The sequence below is a fragment of the Eumetopias jubatus genome, unplaced genomic scaffold, assembly GCF_037043125.1.
Source record: "Eumetopias jubatus isolate StellerSeaLion01/CBP00866 unplaced genomic scaffold, mEumJub1_p1.0 scaffold_12, whole genome shotgun sequence".
NCBI lineage: Eukaryota > Metazoa > Chordata > Mammalia > Carnivora > Otariidae > Eumetopias > Eumetopias jubatus.
In genome coordinates this window covers 106,079,166-106,100,360 of record NW_028274818.1, presented here as the reverse complement: position 1 = coordinate 106,100,360, position 21,195 = coordinate 106,079,166, and the positions used below count along the sequence as shown (strand labels likewise).

Genomic DNA, 21,195 nt, shown 5'->3' with positions numbered 1-21,195 from the left:
TGGGAGACGGGCTCAGAGAGGTGTGGGGGAGCCAGGTGATATGAGATAGAGTATATGCATTTAGAGACTTTTACTCAGAGTGAGCTGGGAAAGGACTCCAGCATCTGAGAGAGGAGTGCTGTAATCTGGCTTACTGGTAACAGGATCACTTGGGCAGTTACGTTGTGGAATACCAAGCGGAAAGCGGGAAAATTGGTCAGAAGGCTGCTGTAGTCACTCTGGGAGAGATGCAGGCAGGCTTGGACCTGGATGATAGCATGGAGCGGTGAGAAGTGTGAGCCAACGTGCATTTTCAAATAAGAGCATGCGGGACTGGGGATCGATCAGAAATGGAGTCTGGAGGAGGGGGGGGGCGTCAAGGATGGCTGCTTAAGGCCTGATTGGTGGGAAGAATAGAATTGCTGGCAAGTGAAATGGGAAAGATTAAGGAGAAGCAGGCATGGAGGAGGAAGTCAGGAGTTTGCTTCTGGTTAGGTTAGATGGGATGGCTCTTAGGCATCCAGATGGAGATACCGAGTAGGCAGTTGGAAATATATATCTAGAGCTCAAGGGAGAGGTTCCAGGCCAAAGATACACATTTGGGAGAGCTCTGTCTGTAGCTGGTATTCAGAGGTATGAGCCTAGATGGAATCACCAAGATTGTGAACGTCAAGAAGGGGAGGAGAGGTCAGTGCAGGTCAGTGACAGAAGCTGAGGTGATCAGCCAGTTGAGTAGGAAGGGGTGCAGAAGAGTGGGGTGTTCTGAGAGTCAGTAAAGCAGGAGTGCCAAGAAGATGAATAGTAGTAAATGCTGCTGGCAAACTAAGATGAGGATGGGAGAGGTAGGGCCCAGCGTGTGGGGGCCATGGGATTGTCATAAGAGGTTGTTGGGGGGTGGGGGCACCTGGGTGGCTCAGTTGGTTAAGCATCTGCCTTCGGCTCAGGTCATGATCCCAGGGTCCTGGGATCGAGCCCCACATCGGGCTCCCTGCTCGGCGGGAAGCCTGCTTCTCCCTCTCCCACTCCCCCTGCTTGTGTTCCCTCTCTCGTTATGTCTCTCTCTCTGTCATGTCTCTCTCTCTCTGTCAAATAAATAAATAAAATCTTTAAAAAAAAAAAAAGGTTGTAGAGGGGTCAAGTACTCCCATGCAGTGGGCACAGGGAGAAAGTGGAGACAGCACATTTAGACAACCCTGTTGAGGAGTCTTACTGTGAAGGGAGCAGAGAAGTGGAGGATGAGCTGTTGGGGACCATCCGAAGGCCAGGGGAAGGTGTTGTTTTGTTTTGTTTTGCTTTGCTTTGCGTTGCGTTGCTTTTGATAGGATGTGCAGCTATTTTAGCCTCTTTTATATTAGAGTGGAGAAACTGATCATAAAGGAGAGAGGAAAGGGGGCTTACCATAGGAGTTCTCCTGAAAAGGGAATAAAAACAGTGTGTGGATACAGGTGAAGGTGGATTTGGTGTTAAAATGAGGAAGTTCACTTCTGGTTATTTTATTCAGTGAATAGGAGGCCAGTTGAAAGGGAGGAGTTAAAAGATGCATTGGGAGTTTGACTAGGAGAAGAAGGTGTGAGAGAGTCCTCTGGGAACCCTGTCAGCTAGGAAACACAGTGGAAGGATGGGAATGCTGAGGACCTTCAAATTTGAAATGAGACCAGTCATCGTGGTTGTGTGTTTTGTCGACTTTTGGTGTTACCATAGGCAGGTAATTGAATTGAAGCAGTGCTGGGCTTTGGCTAAGCCCACAGGGCTCTGTGAGAGGGGTAAGGGGTGGTGATAGCACAGGATGACGGGGTCTTAGCTTCCAGGGAGGGGAGAGGGGCCTTGCAGTAGGGGCGGGATGGTGGAATGGTGGTGCCATGAATGGATCTGGAGGGCAAATTGGACGGATTAGACTGTTTAAGTGAGTGAGCTGGAAATTAAAGGACAGAGGAGAAAGGAGAAATCAGAATTTGAAGTGTGGGACATAATCCAGTTATTAACTAGGTCTGGACCCACAGGAGATTTTGCCAAGATGGGGGCAGAGAAAAGATTATTGGAAATGAGGTAAAAACCTGAGAGGTCAAGGTGTTGAATGATGAATTATCTTGCAGACATTGAAGATCAAGAATGATGGCAGAGAGAGAGAGAGACAGCGAGATTATTCTAACCTTTTTTGGAATTGCTATTTTATGAGTGTTAGGCTTATGATAGATATCCAGGCTGGTTATTTGAAACCAGAGTATATGACTTGGTTAATTATCAGAATTCCTTGTTCTGTTTATTGTTCTGCCTTTATGTTCTTAATAAACACATTATATTCTGTTCAAGGTCTTACTCTCTATTTCCAGGGCATTAAATTAATCTACTTGATAAAAATATTAAAAACTATTTTAGGGGCGCCTGGGTGGCTCAGTCGTTAAGCATCTGCCTTCGGCTCAGGTCATGATCCCAGGGTCCTGGGATCGAGCCCCGCGTCGGGCTCCCTGCTCCGCGGGAAGCCTGCTTCTCCCTCTCCCACTCCCCCTGCTTGTGTTCCCTCTCTCACTGTGTCTCGCTCTGTCAAATAAATAAAATCTAAAATAAATAAATAAGTAAAAATTAAATAAAATAAAAAACTATTTTAAAAAGAAGGGCTTTTAGTTTAGATCATTCTTGATTTAAATAAAAAATTTTACTTCATTATTTTCATCTTAAATACTATGTTTTGGAATGCCTTCGTATTGTCCAGTATTTATATTTGGTGTTTCACTTGTAGTGTGCTCTTATTTTCATTCATTTTTTTTAAAAGATTCATCTATTCAAGAGAGAGAGAGAGAGAGAGCGAGAGAGCACGAGCCGGGGGAGGGGCAGAGGGAGAGGGAGGGAATCCCAAGCACACTCTGTGCTGAGTGCAGAGCCCTATGCAGGGCTGGACCCCACCACTCTGAGGTCGTGAACTGGGCCGAAATCAAGAGTCAGTTGCCCAACTAACTGAGCCATCCAGGCGCCCCGTTATTTTCATTCATTTTGTATTCTGTTCATTTCAGTGGCATATTTTTTCCTTGTGTTTTGACTGAAGTTTTAGTACAAGATAAAGGTCTGGAATAATTGGAATGCCTTAGATTTTTAAAGTTATGATGCAATGATAGTGTATTTGTGCATTGCCTATTGCCTGGGTGTCAGTTTACTTTCTCATATGTGAAGGAGACAAAAATAACAAAACCCAGTTGAAGTGTTTTGAGAAACATTTGAGTTATGTTTGAACTGAACTTATAAATTACTCTTCTGTGATGTCACTGGTAATATCCGGGAAAGTATGGTACAATTTTATAATAAATAAAAAAAAATACAGATACATATATGAAAGCTTCAGTATCCAACGAACAGTTTAATACTGAAGGAAAATGGTTTCATTTTTCAAGCTTTTTCTGAGGTGGTGTTTTCATAGTAGAAGACCTGATTGTTGCTTAATTTATTTTCCCATACTCCGCTTCCTGATAATGAGACATACTTCTTTACCATTTTGTTGGAAGTGAAGTAAAAAACTGTTCTTTGGTTTTAGGTCCTCCTGGGAGAGATTTACACGGGCACTAGCGTAGCAAGAGTAATAGTGAAGGAATTAAAAGCAAGTGCAAGCCCAAAGGAACAAGATACTTTTTTGAAAAACGGAGAACCTTACTAGTAAGTAAACCTTAATATGTGTCTGTAAACATAGCCTGTAGTCTAATGAAGATCAGGTGTTTAAAATGGCTTTGCTATTTATCATATTTCAATCATGAGTGTTAAAATTTGATTTACTGTTTGAACAGTTCTACTAGCATGCGCCTTGATGAACAACACTATGACTTTTATTTTTTAGTATTCTTCAGCATCCAAATATTCTTCAGTGTGTTGGACAATGTGTAGAAGCAATTCCCTATCTTCTGGTGTTTGAGTTCTGTGACTTGGTAAGTTTTTAGTGGAAATTCAAGGTCAAGCATTTAGAAAGGTTACATCCAAGTGTTTTTGACACATAGAAATGCTGGATGAGGGACTACTTTCACTTCTGTCCCCCAATTTTAAAAACTTTACGATGTTCTAAGTCATTACCTTTGAAAATGCTATTAACCGACACTTAAGTGTTGTTTTATATTCCACCTCTATATTAAGCTGTTTGCATGCATTACATTTAATCATATTTGTCCACACTTTATATATATGTGATTAAAGTGAGGTTCATGGAGATGAAGAAAATGTTGTTTATCAAGTATATGGCAGAGCCAGAGTGTGGATTTAGGATCACCCTTCCTGAGCTTGAGGTCTTGACTTCAGCTAGGCAGTTCGAAACACTTTTCCCCATTGAGGTGATATTATAAGAGTACCCATGACCTGTCAGGTTTTTATTTTATTTTTTATTTTTTTAAAAGATTTTATTTATTGGGCGTGTGGGTGGCTCAGTTGGTTAAGCGACTGCCTTTGGCTCAGGTCATGATCCTGGAGTCCCGGGATCGAGTCCCACATCAGGCTCCCTGCTTAGCAGGGAGTCTGCTTCTCCCTCTGACCCTCCTCCCTCTCATGCTCTCTGTCTCTCGTTCTCTCTCTCGCAAATAAATAAATAAAATTGTTTAAAAAAAGATTTTATTTATTTATTTGAGAGAGAGTACGAGAGTGAGCAAGGAAGCAGAGCTGGGGTTGGGGGTAGGGCGGAGGGAGAGGGAGAAGCAGCCTCCCCACTGCACAGGGAGCCCCCAACTTGGGGCTCAGTCCTAGGACCCCAAGATCATGACCTGAGCCAAAGGCAGATGCTTAACTGACTGAGCCACCCAGGCTCCCCAACCTATCAGTTTTTTAAAATAAGGAATGTATGTGCCATTTATATTTTTAAATAATGAGATGATTTTTTTTAACCTACAATTAATAGCCTAATTTCTTAGCATGATAGTATTACTTACTGAGATTTATAATTGGAAAAACTTTTTGTACAGCTTTTATGAATAATAATAACGTTTATGTGTAAATTTCCTGTAATCATCTGTTTTTATTTTTATTTTATTATGTTATGTTAATCACCATACATTACATTGTTAGTTTTTGATGTAGTGTTCCATGATTCATTGTTTGCGTATTATACGCAGTGCCCCATTCAGTACGTGCCCTCTTTAATACCCATCACCAGGCTAACCCGTTCCCCCACCCCAGTCATTTGTTTTTAAAAGCTAGGTTTTAATTTCCTTGCATTGTCTCAGTTTTCAGAATATTAAAACCTTAAGACTATACACAGAAAAGTGGGAGCACATCAGGATAAATCCCCAGTTAGTTCAGACAATATTTTCAGCTGGTAAAATGGAAAGAGAGCAGTAACCATTGTGGATTTTTGTTTTAATTCCTAAATGTGATTTGAATATTACGCTCATTGGCAGAGGTAGTTAATTCCAAAGAAAAATTAATAACCTTGCTGTATTAGCTTTCATTGGATTATCAGAGTAACCCCCAAATCTCAGTGACTGATAAGAGCAGAGTGGTTCTCACTCATTTTATGCATTAGCTCTGGGGCAGCTGCAGCTCTCTCCCAGGCTAGATTCATCTTCACCCTAGGATCAATGTATATTTTAATATCTGTAGGTGCTGTGGGGGGTGGGGGGATATATATTCTGGTATTCTATACAAGTGTACCTGTATGGCTCCTTTTGGGTCAAATTTATGAGGTGGTTCAAATCTCCTCTATCCTTCTGATTTGGGAGGGCATTGATGGAGGAGGGAGGAGTCAGTCTGTTTTCTATCCATTTTTGAGAGGCATATTATAATCTGTTCTGATTATGGATTTTCCTTATAATTCTAGTTGTATTTCCTTTGAGTGTTGAGTCAGGGATACACATTTAGAATTGATATATAACATCTTGTAATTTTAAGCTCTCGTGATTACGAAGGGACTCTTTTTAAGCGTTACAAGGATTAAGTCTGTTTTTACTGATATTAATATAGTTATTCCAGCTTTCTTTCGGTTAGAATTTGCCTGGTTATCTCTCTCAGTCCTTTTCTCGGGTTTGTATCACCTATGAATATTTTATTTGTCAGTCTTGATCACTTAACATGGAACATGTACTCCATTTATGTATATTATATCTATGAGATACTTGGAATTTTATGTACCTATTCTGTATTATTTTTCCTACCTACCTGTTTTGCTTTTTTGCTAGCCTTCTTTTGGATTCTTGATTTTTTTAATGATTTTATTTATTTGAGAAAGAGTGCAAGAGAGAGAGAGGAAGAGAGAGCACAAGCAGGGGGAGTGGGAGAGGGAGAAGCAGGCTCCCCGCTGAGCAGGGAGCCTGATGTGGGGCTCGATCCGAGGCCCCTGAGATCATGACCTGAACCAAAGGCAGACGTTTAACCTACTGAACCACCCAGGCGCCCCTACTAGTTTGGATTTTTGATACTGTTCTTAGTTTTTTGTATGACTACACTGGAAGTTATAACATGCATATGTAATTTGACTAAGTCTGAAATTAATATTTTAACCCTCCTCCAAGGAAGCTGGGACCTCAGAGAGCTCTGTCTCAATGTAAGGAAAACTGGAATTAAACCTACTTTTCCTGGCCATCCCCACATTTTTTCCCATCATCGAGTGTGCTTATTTGTTGAGCAGCTGCTGTGGAAAGACAGCAGGCTGCACTCCGTGGAAACAGAAAGGGAGGTCGTTGTCCTCTAGAGCTCCTCTGTAGGTGGAGCAGACATGTGATAATTGTTATTTAGCCTGATAAATTATTGAATGGAGGCGTGAGAACTAAGAGGAAGGAATTCTCAGTGATGTTTCTGATCATTTTATTGCATGTATATTTTGTTTGGGATTATCTCAGTATTGTCAGTTACATAATATTTATGATCCTCGGTTATTACAATATGAAATCTGCTTATTTTAATGGCCTCGGGGTGACCAGTATGGTGGGAGATTCCTATGCTGCCAGCACTTGAGAAAAAAACGTAAAGATGCATCTTTTTGTGATGAGACAAGTCTGCTGTCAGAGTTCTCGTTTTCTGAGACACTTTATGGTGACTTCTCTGGGTCCTTAAGCTCTTGATATTTTTTATAAATAAGAGTCACCACAGTCTTCATGAGCGAACACAACAGAAATGTGGCAGGAAGCGTATCTACTTGAAATATCACATTTCTGGGTTAATCAAGGTAGTTTATTAAACTGTCTCATACATACTGGTATTTCCTATTCTTCACCTTCCATGTCCGTTCCTGGAAGTTTTATTAGACGTTGTTGTTGTTCCTGGAATGGGAAAGGCCTCTGGATGCTCAGCTTGATGTTTTCTTCTGAATGGGTCAGGCGATGGGTTAGTTTTAGTGCTATTTTATTTTTTCACAAAGTTACCTGTTCTTTTTGGGAATAGGAGTTTAACCTACTTTTTGAAGAAACTCTAAAACATTACAAAATATACAAACAATGCCTTTACAATTTTCACAAATAACCCATAATTAATAAGATTCTTGAGTATTCTTTTTATCTTTGTCACTATACATTGTTTTTATATAAATATAATTACATACTTTTTGTTAACATTTTTTTAAAGATTTTATTTATTTGAGAGAGAGAGAGAGAGAGCGGGGGGGAGGAGCAGAGGGAGAGGGACAAGCAGACTCCCCACTGAGCAGGGAGCCTGACGCGGGCCTCGATCCCAGAACCCTGAGATCATTCCCTGAGCTGAAGGCTAGACACTTTGCCAGCTGAGCCACCCAGGCACCCCTGTTAACATTCTTTTCATAAAAATTTTTCCCCAGTACTTTTAGATCGCACATTTGAGTGCATATTCTCCAAGTACTTAGACTGAGTATTCAGAGAATATTAACTTGATAAAGTTGTACTGGCTTTCGTATTTTGGGGTGAAGATTATGCATACAGCTCCCCAGAATGAACAGTTACAACTTCTTGAAACATATTTTATGTGAACCTCCTAAGTCATAATGGGGAGTGTCCACTCCTGAAGGCTAGACGTGTGAAAAGAGCCTTCACCCCCACTAGCAGCTTTCATTAGCAGTGCAGAGTTAGTAGCTATTTGTAATTTAAGTGCACTGCCCAGTGGTACATTGATCAACAGTAAAACTTTATTTTTTTTTAAAGATTTTATTTATTTGAGAAAGAGAATGAGATAGAGCACGAGAGGGAAGAGGGTCAGAGGGAGAAGCAGACTCCCTGTTGAGCAGGGAGCCTGATGCGGGACTCGATCCCGGGACTCCAGGATCATGACCTGAGCCGAAGGCAGTCGCTTAAACAACTGAGCCACCTAGGTGCCCCCCCCTTTTTTTTTAAAGATTTTATTTATTTGACAGAGAGAGACACAGCGAAAGAGGGAACACAAGCAGGGGGAGTGGGAGAGGGAGAAGCAGGCTTCCCGCTGAGCAGGAAGCCCGATGCGGGGCTCGATCCCGGGACTCCAGGATCATGACCTGAGCCGAAGGCAGACGCTTAACGACTGAGCCACCCAGGCGCCCCAACAGTAAAACTTTAAAAACAATAATTGTTTCTCAAAAAATTAAAATTACCATCTGACCCAGCGATTTCACTTCTAAGTACATATTATCCAAAATCACTGAAAGCACTTCAAAAGAGATATGTACACACCCGTGTTCATAGCAGCATAATTCACAATAGCCTAGAGGTAGAAGCAATCAAGTGTCCCATCAGTGGATGAATAAATAAATAAAATAGAGTCTATCCATACAATGGAGTATTACTGAGTCTTGAACAGGAAGGACATTCTGGCACCTGCTTCAACATGGATTAACTTTGAGGGCATTATGCTCAGTGAGATAAGCCAAACCACAAAAAGACAAATACTGCATGATTCCACCTATATGAGGAATCTAAAGTAGACTCACAGAGACAGAGAGTGGGATTGTGAGTGCCAGGGACTGGGTAGGGAGGGATGGGGAGTTGAGTATGTAACGGGGACAGAGTCTCCATTTAGGAAGATGAAAAGAGTTCTGGGGACAGATAGTGGGGATGGCTGCACAACAGTGTGAAGGTGCTTAATGTCCCTGAACTGGACACTTACAAATGGCTAAGATGGTAATGTTATGTTTACCACACACACACAAGTCAATGATTACCTACTGTCAGTTAAGGTGCTGTCCCAGGTGTTACCTATACTAGCAGGATGCCCCTGTGCCCTTGGGGAAATCTGGCAGTCAGTGCTTGGAGTGCCCAGTCTCCCATCCAAGAAGAGGCTGTTGACCCAGGGAACTCTCCACCTTGCCCAGCAGCAAGGGCTCACGTTTGTGCCGTTGGACAGTTCTGTGCTCATCACCTCTGGGCCCTAGGAAGCTTCGGAGGGAGCAGACTCAGCAGCAGCAAGCGCTGCGGCCTCGTCAGGGTCACCAACTCTATAAAGTCCAGTTGTCCAGGCTCAGTATGTGTAGTGGCTACATGGCAGGAAATGTCAGGTAGCGTCATCCCAGTGAGCCAAAGAGGGCTCCCACCTGCAGGGATGTCCCCCCCGACACACCAAAGCCTCGCTTCAACACTGAGCCCTGCTCCCAGCCTGGACGCTCCACAGCCCTCCCAGAAATAGGCCATCCGGAGCAGAGGGGCGTCATCCAAGGCAAAACAGCCGGCTGGCAAGGATCCAGGGGACTGAGGGTAATAGCTCAGGCTCGGTAATAAGCAGCTGCAGCCACAGTGAAAGGAACCACTATCTTCACATGTTCTTAGTAGGTCAAGAGCTATTGAATGAACATTGGCCTTTTCAGTCGTCATTGGGGCAGTGATCATACTCAGCGATAACATCTTTTAAATAGAAAGGAGAGAATATTTTTGCACTTAAGTAATTCTTGCAAGATGGAATTACCAGTCTGTTGTTGAAAAGCACTTTATCTTGGAATTTTTATGAAAGAAAATAAAAACTCTTCTGAGTGAGTTCGGTAGCTGGACGGCAGCCAGCAGTTTATAATGCCGACGGCACAGCGTTCGTGGAAGGAGAGATGGCTGCAGGGTGTTGTCTATAACTTGTTGCCGTGGGATGTCCACAGTGCTCTCACATGAATATCCAGGCAAGGAGATTGTTTTGGGGGTAAGGATCGCTCATTCAATGAAAGTGTGCCAGGCACCTGTGAAGTACAAAGGGCTGTGCACAGTGCCCCGGGGAGCGCAGAGGTGAGTCATCCTGCTTCTGCGTGGTGCCCTCAGGAACACAGGCAGGGCACCCGGATCCCCACATTCCCTGCCTCTAGAGCCAGGCTGGCCTGCCTTCGGATGCTCATTCTGCCACTTATGTATCGCTTTGGAAAGTTACCTGAACTCTTTAAGCCTCAGATTAGACGTCTGTCAAATGGGGATAATACCACCTACCAGGTAGATGACCCTGACCATTAATAAGATGATAAATGTAAATTTTGGAGCACATACTAAGTGCTTAGGACATGGTAGTTATTTTTATTCATTTTTAGTTATATTAATTGATCACAATGATTAAAGGTTTGAATAATGTGTATAGAAGTATAAGCAGTTCTGGACACCTGGTGGCTCAGTCTGTAGAGCATGTGATTCCTGATCTCAGGGTCACGAGTTCAAGCCCCACATTGAGCTTAGAGGTTATTTAAAAAAAAAAAAAAAAAAAGTATTGCAGTTCTAAAGAGGATCATTGGAGAAGCCTTTGCTTTGGAGAAGGTGTTTGCTCGGAGTGTGCAGGAGTGGTTGGCTAGACCTGTGTTAATAGCCTGAATGGCCTGACCTGGGTGGAGAAGCCCGCAGTGCCCCGCAGGGGTGTGGGGGCTGGAGAAGCAGGTTGGCATCTGCTGGGAAAGATCAGTTGGAAGGGTGAAAAGCAGAGACAGACCTGGAACCCAGACCGCAGGCTGAGGTGACAGCCACGTTGTTCCGTCTTAATCTTTCTGAAGAGTCATCAGTTTCTTTGACTCTGTCACCTGACCCCAAAGCAATGGGGAGCATCCGAATGGCATTTTCTTTGCAAGGGAGTGTTCTTGATGTCAGGTCCACATTTCCTTTATGAGAGTCAGCTGATAAAGCAGGGAGTGAGTTTCTGAGAGGAATTGGCAGTGGCCACATGAGAAGGGGAAAGCAGTCCATTTGGGATTCTCAGTGTGCAGCATATTCCTCTGTGGGGTTTGCTTTATTCCGTCTCTCAAGAGTTCCAAGTTACCATCAAGAGTTGGTAACACTTGGAATCATGGGCTCTTGGAGCCAAAGGAACCTTGGCCGCTGCCCACCAAGAGGCCTAAGGACGGGAAGGCTCTAGCTTGTCTGTGCTAGGCCTGCGGCTGTCCTTTACTCCCTTCGTGGGTCCTGAGAGCCCTGTGAGATGGGTGGCAGTAGTTTCATTTTACAGATTGGAAAACAGGCTGAGAGAGATGAAGGTGTTCATTGAAGAGTTGAACCCAGGTCTGTCTGGCTTCAGCACCGTGCTTTCTGTTCTTTATTTATCTGGTTAATCGACTTGCCTGAGGTCACATAATTACCAATGGCAAAGTGGGGATTTTAACTGTTGGCTTAATTTTATTCTGTGTGTTTTTATACCAGGTGGTTTAATGCTTGTATATATTTTTTCCACCAGTGAGGAGCCTCTGTTTTAGAATTGTCCTTTTGTGCAGAAGATGCCTAGTTAATGGGTATGTCTTATTTATAAATATATTCATTATGTAAGCTCATGCACCAGGGAACCTTCTAGGTGCTGGGCATACAAAGATGAATGACGTGTCCCTGCCTCCATAGAGCTCATGTAGAAGAGAGGACATGGGGTTACAGGGGAACAGAGGTGCATGTGGACAGTGTCCCTAACCCAGGGCTGGTAGAGGGGACGCTAGTGCCGCAGGACGACGCACCACGATCAGGCTTGACCGTGAGAGCGTGGGCGCCTGGGTGGAGAGGGGGGATCCCTGGGCCCTGCTGGTGGCTTCCCTCTTCTCATGTCTGCCTCTGGCCCTGGGCCCTGAGGCCCTGGCTCTCAGTGAAAATAGGTCCAGGACTTGTTGAGGGGTTGGATGTGGGAGTCTAGAGATAGCAAACCTAAGAATGAGGTCTTCAGTTTTGATCTGATCTACTGGGAAAATGGTGATGCCATTTCCTGAGATGGAGCAGGTTGTCCAAGTTACGTATCAGGCCTGTTAGATTTGAGGTGCGCCTTAGGGCGTCCAGGAGAGGGCATCAAGTCAGCGGTTGGGAGGATGAGTCTGGGGCTCGGGGGACGGGGGCTTTGAGCCTGAAAAATGTATTAGAAATGATTTTTAAAGCCATAGGGTGGATAGGAAATGAGTGTCTGCAGTGACGAGGACCAGGATGGAGTCCTGGGCTGTGCCGGCACCTACAGATCAGTGAGGAGGAAGATCCAGCCCAGGGCTGGGAAAGCCTGCTAGTGAGAATAGGAGGAGACCAGGAGACAGGTGGAGAGAGAAGGCAGGGCTCCACCTTGGCTGTGCTGGTGAGAGGTGGTGGGAGGGCGCCGTGGGGGCAGCTGCAGCCGAGCATGGGGGCTTGGGGGGGGGGTGGTCTTGAGAGAGTGGGGCATAAGTCAGCCAGAACAGAGTTCATCTATGGAGGGAAAAGGGAAGTGGGATGTGAGTGCAAGAGACGTGTGGAGGCAGAGGGAGGCTTGTTTGGTTCTTGGTTGGACTGACCTGGGGGCTGTTTGGGCACAGGGGTGAATAATCCATAACAGCAGAAGATGGTGTGTCAGGGTGTGGACATTGGCAGGTGGGGGCTTGCGTGCTGAGGAAGAGGCCCGGGGTGGGCGGGGGGTGACCAGACAGGTCCTCAGGGCATTCAGCTTGATGTGGACATTTTCGTTCATCGGCAGGGGCTGAGTATGTGGCTGTATATGCCTGCCTTGCATCCTTTTGTTCAGATTTTTGTTTACAAATCATAAATTCCCCCCGCCCAAGTCATCCTATTAAACCTATAAATGACTGTAATTTTCCAGTTATTGAACTCTGGTTGAGTTTTTACATAATGATGAAATTAATTCATTGTTCTCAGTGCCCTGCAGAAAGCTGGCTAGAACCCTTGTGGTGGTTTGGATTGGAAGTCAAGAGGACGCGTGTGGGGTCCCTCTGAAGGTCTTTGGGTGACTCAGTGCAGGAGGCCATTCCCAGTCCCTCCTCCCTCAGAGTTCTTGGTGCAGCGCTTTGCTGCCATCTAGCGTCATACATGTTTCTTTTAGAGTCTTTTTGGGAGGTTTTGGGGAGGATCTGAGAAATTTTTAAGACTTGGATAAAGGAAAGTATATTTTAATTCAGAATACGTTGCTGTTCTTCATGATTTTTTTCTTTAAATAAGGGACCAAAGTAGTAATCCCTGTCTACTCATTAAGTACCACTGAAACATAAACCAGATATCTCAATACAGTTTTGTCTGTTTTGGATAGAATGAATCAGTTTTTATTATTTATTTAATATAAACATTTTTTACTGTAATTAAAGCTTATATGCTGATTTTTTTTTTCTTCTTAACGGTGGTACCAGTGGCACCTGGGTGGCTCAGCTGGTTAAGCGTCGGACTCTTGATTTCAGTTCAGGTCATGATCTCAGGGTCGTGAGATTGAGCCCGTCAGGCTCTGCGCTCAGTGTGGAGTCCGCTTGAGATTCTCTCTCTCTCTCCATCTCCTTCTGCCCCTCCCACTCGTTCTCTTTCTCAAATAAATAAAACCTTAAAAAAGATTTAACAGTGGTACCAGGAGAGCTCTGAGGATCTTTCTAGAACATAGAACTAACCCTGGGTCCTGCACAAACTGTTAAGTCCTGTCCAGGAGAAACAGTGATCAGGCTCCTCCTCATTCATTGATGTTAGCTCCTCACCCAGGTTAGAGGTGTGTTTGCCTGGGTTGTGCTGCTAACTCTGTCTCCGTCATGGGGGCTGGGGAGAGCCTTTTAGTTTTGCCAAGCTAGAAACATTAGCATGAACATTCTTAAGCAAAATCCCCTTCTGCTTGTTATATTTTACCTTCTGGTGAAATTTGGAAAGTGAATTATTGTGGAGACAAGACCTCTTAACATAGTGAGTGGTAAGGAGTATACAGTTGCCCCTTGAACAACATGGGTTTGAACTGCGCAGGTCCACCTAGACGCTGTTTTTTTTCCAATAAGCGCAGGGTAGTGCTGTAAGTGTATTTTCTCTTCCTTATGATTTTTTTTAACATTTTCTTTTTTCTGTCTTACCTTATTTTAAGAATATAGTATATAATATATGTAACATACAAAATATGTGTTAAGTGACTCTTTATGTTACTCAGTAAGGCTTCTGGGCACCAACAGACTGTTAGTTGTTACGTTTTTGGAGAGTCTAAAGTTACATGTCCATTTTCAGCTGCTCAGGGGTCGGTGCCCCTAACCCCCACATTGTCCAAGCGTAAACTGTGCTTTAGATGACCTTGAAAAATAACTACACCCACTCTGCCGTTCTGCCTTCATGGCCAAAGTCACTTATGAAGTGTTCAGTGTTTGCCAGCAGCTTGTTTGTTTTGTGAATTGGCCAGATACAGCGCAGCATAATGCTGCTTTTGTGTGAACGTAATTTTTTCCTTAGATGGATATTGCAGGAGAGGGGTTAGACAAATGGCTTTAAGTTGCCATTTCATTGGTAATGTAAATAAACTTAAACTATTTATTTTCATATTTAGTTTCCGCATGGGCTACCTTTTGAAAATCCCATTAGCCTGTAGGCCTGGAGCTTTTTGCTGGTGTTTGTCTAGGTTAATGTAATTATTGCGAGAATCATCTTTATTCCCACCACTCCCACCGCTGGGTAGAGGCTAGCCTGGGGGAGGGCAGGGCAGGGGCGGGAAGGGGCATGTATTGTTTTTTGTTGTTGTTGTTTTTAAGATTTTATTTATTTGACACAGAGAGAGAGACACAGCGAGAGAAGGAACACAAGCAGGGGGAGTGGGAGAGGGAGAAGCAGCTTCCTGCGGAGCAGGGAGGGGCAAGTGTTTTTAAAAGGCAAGAAAGGGTCTGTTTCTTCTCTGGAGCAGCTTGCAATTCCAGCATCATGTCTGGGAGGAAATAAGAGGTCGGAGACATGGGTCCTGAGGGCACAAAACCCCCACCGTAACCCCCCTGTCCTGCCAAAGTTCTGTTATGTTTGGGAGAATGTTGACAAATCCATGGGGTTGATATTAAGTTATTTTACATTCATTCTTATAAAATAAATTGATTCGATCTGCCTCCCTAAGTAGGATCTTCTTGACAGGTTGGTAAAACTGAGAAGTAGGAGTACAGCCCCACTGTTTATTGGCTGTGGCCTTGTGCACGGTTCTTCACCTCCTCCCTGGGCCTCATTTCTACATCCAGGAAGTGTTTCAGGTTGCAAGAATTATTTGAGGCAACGAGTGTAGAAGCTCCTAGCACAGAGCTTAGCACCCTGCTCAGAAGTTCCAGTGGCAGTGATTATGAATCTCAACATTATCATTCATATACAAATCCTTGAAACTGGGAATGAAAGATTCCTGGAGTGGACCTAGAATTTACATTGTAATGTGCTTAGCATTGAAAGTAAGCAGATGTTTGTAACACAATATTTGTGCTTTAAGGTTTTTACTCTGGGAAGAATTTGATAAATTGGTTGTCTTTCCTAACAGTGGTAAGAAATGCATTCTCTTCCTTTGTTGGAGTCTTTCCTTGACTCAGGTATAACGCACATTGAAAGCTATTGGCTTTCTAAATTGGATTAACCGTTTATATAAAGCTTTAGTTTGGAATTGAGTCAGATCAATAAATATTTACTCATGTGATAAGGACAATGTGGAAGATTTTATTTCCTTAAACGTATATTCCCCCAAAACATAAGGTCCTGAATTAAAGCCCCGGCAGAAAGTAGGGGGAGCACAGGGAAGTCCACCAGAAGTGCCTGCAGGGCTCTGTGTTTCAGCATTTGCGTTTCGGGTGTCCAGGTGTGGATTTGTTCATTTTCCTGTCCACGCTGCCCTCCTTTGATCAGGCTTCGTAACTTTATGAGTTTTTCTGGAGGGCTGGAATGTTCTTCAGAGTGGCTGGGCAGCACAGGGCCCTAGGGCGGCTGGCAGAGACTTGGCCAGCATTCAGCGTGCTTTTTCCCCTCCTCTTCCACCAGTTTTCTTTGGTTCTCTCCCTCTCTGTTGCTCACAGGTGCTTTGGTGGTAGCCTTCGTGATGTAATGTTCTCTGACCGTGTGTCTCCTAGAATCCTTAAAGGCAGTGCACACGGCACCATATCATGTCAGTTACCGGGAAACTTCTATACCTCTGCGCTTAGTTTATATTGTGCATCATTGAAAAATTATCTTATTTTTACTGTTTGTTTTACATGTGTTCATATAAACTAATATTTAGTTTGTTTAAAGGTAAACTAATATTAACAGTTAGAATGATCCTAAAAGATAATAGTGTTTTCTGTACTTTAAAGTTTTTGGGTGGAATTACTCTTTGTAAGTTGGAACTTGTTCGAATTAGATTCTTTATCAAGGTCAGATCTAAGTGATTTCTAATAAACAACCTTGATAGTTAACATTAGCTAAGGCGACTGTTGGGTTGCCAGTGTTTTCACCTCGTCCCCTTTGGGAGCTGACGTGAACTCCTTTTTGCAGGGTGACCTAAAAGCTTACCTGCGCAACGAGCAAGAGCACATGAGGGGGGACTCGCAGACCATGCTGCTGCAGCGGATGGCCTGCGAGATTGCAGCGGGCCTGGCTGCCATGCACAAGCTGCACTTCCTGCACAGGTGGGTCCGTCCGGCCGTGCCGCGCTCCCTGCCCAGGCTGCGCCCGAGAAGGCGGCGGCGCCGTTGGTGTCGAGGTTCTACAGAGGACTTCAGAGGGCGTAGAAGTTGAAGCTGTCCTGTACGTCCCACGGTTGGGATGAGGGTGGAGTTGGGCTGCAGTTAAACCGATACCAGGGAACAGAATGTCTTCATATGGCCTGAGGTCTAGAAGCCATCTCCAGAATTTCAGAGAACGTGAAAAATTGGCTCAGCGCTGAGAGCAGATGGTGCCAGTCTCCCTGCTGACATCTCTCTGTGCGTCCCATTCGTGACAGCTTCAGGCTGTGGTTCTAACTGCGAGGTTCCTGGGTGAGGAAGAGAGGCTCTTATAGGCTGGCGGCATATTTCCATGGAGGGCCGAGCAGCGGTGCCTGCTTCCCGCCTGCGGTGGCTCCGAGAGGCCGGCTTCCCCTGCCCCGCCCTCCCCTGGGGCCTGTTGCAGGTGGTCAGGGGTTGTGTGTGGGCAGCACGGCGGTCAGCGTAACACATTTGTGCAGAAACCTTTCTGGTCCCGTTTGAATAGCCGCAGCTCTTCGAGCACATTGTATTTTGCTCCTCAGACCATTGATGTAATTTCGTCATTAAAACAACAAAGGACTTGGAGTCCTGTCTGAGGTAATGGTTCTTTGAACCCAAAAGGAGGTTTCTGCTTACTCTCCTCCAGCCTTCTGAGCTTTGATTTATGTTTAAAATATGTTTGAAATTATTTCTCAGGTCTCCAGGGAAACCAGCTTCTCTTTACTTGACTTTAATTAAATAATTTAACTCTTAACGATCCGAAGAGCTGGAAAGGAGCACCTGTGTGTTGACTTTAAGGGCTATGAATTTTTTTTTTTTTTTAGTATTCTGTTTTTTAAAAGGTAGGTCACACAGGAGTATATTTATAGTGTGACTCCATTTTTTTTTAAATAAGAAAACACCTGCTTGTATTTGTAGAGGTGTGAGGGCGTGTGCACGTGCACCTGTGTGTGTGTGTGCATGTGCACGCGCGCGTACACGCGTGTATGTGAGAACAGACGTGGAAAAGTACCCTATCAAATTCTCAACATTGTTTCAGGGTAGGGAAGAAGGAAGATTATTAACATTTTTCCCATACATCTATATCTTATTTGACATGCATAGTGAGCAAGTCATTCTCATAAAGGGCTTTATGAAATACCCCAAAGATTATGGGTTTCTTCAAGCACGAGGCAGAATCCCTTACAAGAAACTTCAAAATGTAAATATCTATTTGCTTTATAATAGAGAAATCTTGGATTTCATTTTTTAGTCTCTTCTAATAGGTTAATACCCAGCATATTTGTATTGTTACTTTTTTGTAAGACACAGCAGATTATTCTCTAAAAGGTGGTTTAGGAGGTTTTAGATCTTGGAGGCTGGGGCATTTAGAGAGAGTGTCATGTCAGACTCAACAGCGTGAAGGCCTCAGAGGCAGATAGAAATTGCATTTAAAGCTCAGGTATGTTCCTGCTACTGTATTTTAAAAATTGGCAAAGACATCAGAGTAAATGTTCTTTTCCTCTGAGTTTCTATAGGTTAAAGTTCTACTTAATTTAGAATTGTGTGAGCTTTAGAACAAATAAAGATGATAAAGTAAATCACGTGGTTTGGATGTTATCCAGGTACAAAAACTCAAGGTAAAGAATATTTTTTAAACTGTTGGCATCTGTCCCCCTCCCTCCCTCCCTCCCTCCCTCCCTCCCTCCCGCTGTCTCTTTTATTTATTTGTCAGAGAGAGAGAGAGCACAAGAGGGGGAGGAGCAGAAGGAGAGGGAGAAGCAGCCTCCCCACGGAGCAGGGAGCCCAGTGCGGGACTTGATCCCAGGACCCCGGGATCATGACCTGAGCTGAAGGCAGACTCTTAACCGACTGAGTCACCCAGGCATCCCTCTCTCTCTCTCTCAAGTAGCGATATATATATATATATATATATATATATATATATTTTAAAGATTTTATTTATTTATTTGACAGAGGGGGAGAGACAGCGAGAGAGGGAACACAAGCAGGGGGAGTGGGAGAGGGAGAAGCAGGCTCCCTGCTGAGCAAGGAGCCCGATGTGGGGCTTGATCCCAGGACCCTGGGACCATAACCTGAGCAGAAGGCAGATGCTTAATGACTGAGCCACCCAGGTGCCCTTTAAGTAGCTATATTTTATGTAAAATTCCCACTTGGGGCAAAATTTGTGCTTTAAGTTTTGTTTTTTTTGTTTTTTGATGGTAGCAATATAGCATATTTTTTAAATCGGAATTCAGAATATTTACTGGCTGACTCAAAGTCGGGCTTTCTGTGTTGGTTGAAAATAGAATAGCCCACACGTCCAACTAAAAGCTGTTTGCTATTTTGGAAACTGATCTCGTAAAGCACCCCCAATTAAATTTTATTTTTGTTTATTGTTTAAGAGGAGACATATGCCTGGGTCTTAGGTAGCCTGCATCTCTGAAGTTTACATGTGACATCCGTGAAGCCTGTGTAAACAGCAGAAGCTGCCAGTATGCTACGTTCCACACCATTCTGCCTTTCTGGCTGAGAGCCTGGGACTTCCTGTCCTTTCCCTGTCAGCCTTCCTTAGCGGCTCCAGTGAGATACCACAGGTCACTGCGATGAGCTAAGTGCACAGAGGTTCCAGTGGGCAGCGTGGGCCTCATGGTGGCTCAGGTAGCTGAAGACCTGTGTGGCCATGGCCTTGAAGAGTACCCGGGTGACCACTGTTCACGAGAGAGCCTTTTTAGGATTTTCCTGGTTTTAAAGTTAAGGTAACTTTCTCCTGAGAAACCCTGAGATTCTCCAGCTCTGAGAGTGTGGCTATCCAGTGTTGCAGGAGCATGATACATAAACACTAGGGTTAGGTGCCATTTTACATGATTTTTTCTTAATCTGTGCTGTGTGTTGTGTCCACAGTGGTAGAGATGAGGAAGTCTGGTTACTAATAGGCTTGTTGTGCTGCACCTCTAGCGTGTTTCTTTCTGCTGGTGCATTATTAGGGGATTTCATTAATTTGTGTGCATGTAAAATCTTCAGATTATATCTTTTAAAGTCCTAATGTTTTCTATTTTAAAGATTCATCTTCAAGGAAAAAAATTTTATATGGCAATAAATATGATTGCTTTAATTCTTTTGATTATTTTATTTTTGAAGATCTAATTGGCTTTATTAAATGATTCATGAATTGGGCAGCACCCCATCTCCCCCCAGTCCAGGGGAGTTCTCCCTGACTGATCAGTTTATGTCAAAGCCACGGGTAGCATGTGGCACATAGTGGTGTTAAATGAAAAGAAGACACTGTACCATCATCTTGCTCTCATGAGGAAAATCCAAGGATTTTCCATACACCGGCTTCAGAGTCTGGCTTGAGCTGAAAGTCTGCAGGCATTTGACCCGTGTATGCGGAATGAAAGAGTGAGGGTCCCAGACGTGGGGCCTCACCTGCTCTAGTCTCGCGTTCTTCACTTGGAAGATCCTGGTCATAGAGCAGAGCTGGGATTCAAAACCAGAGCTGTGGTCTCCAGGGCCCACACTCTTAGCCAGCAAGCTACCCTAAACAATCACTGGTCACCCTTTTTAACTGGTGACACGATACTGTATGTTGAGAAAAAGCAAGGTACTAGTTTCTTTAAAAAACAAAACTAAATTAGAGAATTTATTGTAGCTTGCTTATAGCTGTACTACAGTTTCCCTGGAAATGAGGGCAAAAAAAACCCTCATTCCCTTTTCACCAGTGCCACAAAAATTTTCTATTATGATTTATTATAAATTACTTGGGAATAAATAATGTGAGAAAGACACAGGACTGTGTGAAGGAAGCTGTGCAGTCTTACCAAAGGACATAAAACATGTGAACAAATGGAAAGATGTGCCCCATTTTATGGTGGGAAGACAATACAGAAATGTTAGTTGTCTCAAAATTATTTTTTTTAAGATTTTATTTATTTGAGAGAGAGAGTGAACGAGAGAGAGTTCACAACTGGGGGAGGGGCAGAGGGAGAGAAGCGGACTCCCCACTGAGCAGGGAGCCCGACGCAGGGCTCGATCCCAGGACCCTGGGACCATGACCCGAGCTGAAGGCAGATGCTTAACCGGCTGGGCCACCCAGGCGCTCATATTAACTCAAAATTAATACATAAACTTTAAACAATTCCAGTAAGAATCCTCACAGGATTTGTGAGGGGGAAGGGGTAAAAATTATGTTTAGCTTCACATGGAAAAATAAGTGTCTAGAAGAGCCAGCAGAGTATGAAAAAGAAGTGAATTGTTGGGGCAGAAAGGGAGGCTTGCTTTACGAGGTATCAGAACTCACAGCAGACTCCTGGGATAGAGATCAGTATGGTTTTGATGGAGAAACAGATTCGTGGAGAGTAGACAGTGCATAGAGCAAGTGAACGTATGGCAAAAGTGGAACTCCTGTCAGTGGGGAAGAGACGGCTTCCCTGTTAAATGTGGGCACAGTTAATTACCCATCTGGGAAATTACTGGACCTCTGCACCGTCCTGTATGTGAAAATCAAGGTATAAGAAATAAATGTGATATTGGCA

The 21,195-nt window shown here is 43.9% G+C and overlaps 1 protein-coding gene across 2 annotated transcripts in view; it reads left to right on the top strand.

Moving 5' to 3' along the window:
* Nucleotides 1-21,195, top strand: part of LMTK2 (lemur tail kinase 2) — an 89,712-nt gene that overhangs the window by 41,922 nt on the left and 26,595 nt on the right. For both annotated transcript variants that reach the window (XM_088016713.1, XM_028088416.2), the window contains exons 5-7: nucleotides 3,503-3,621; nucleotides 3,800-3,887; nucleotides 16,491-16,624. In XM_088016713.1, the coding sequence (XP_087872839.1) occupies nucleotides 3,503-3,621; nucleotides 3,800-3,887; nucleotides 16,491-16,624 (341 nt within the window). The remainder of the gene's footprint in view (nucleotides 1-3,502; nucleotides 3,622-3,799; nucleotides 3,888-16,490; nucleotides 16,625-21,195) is intronic.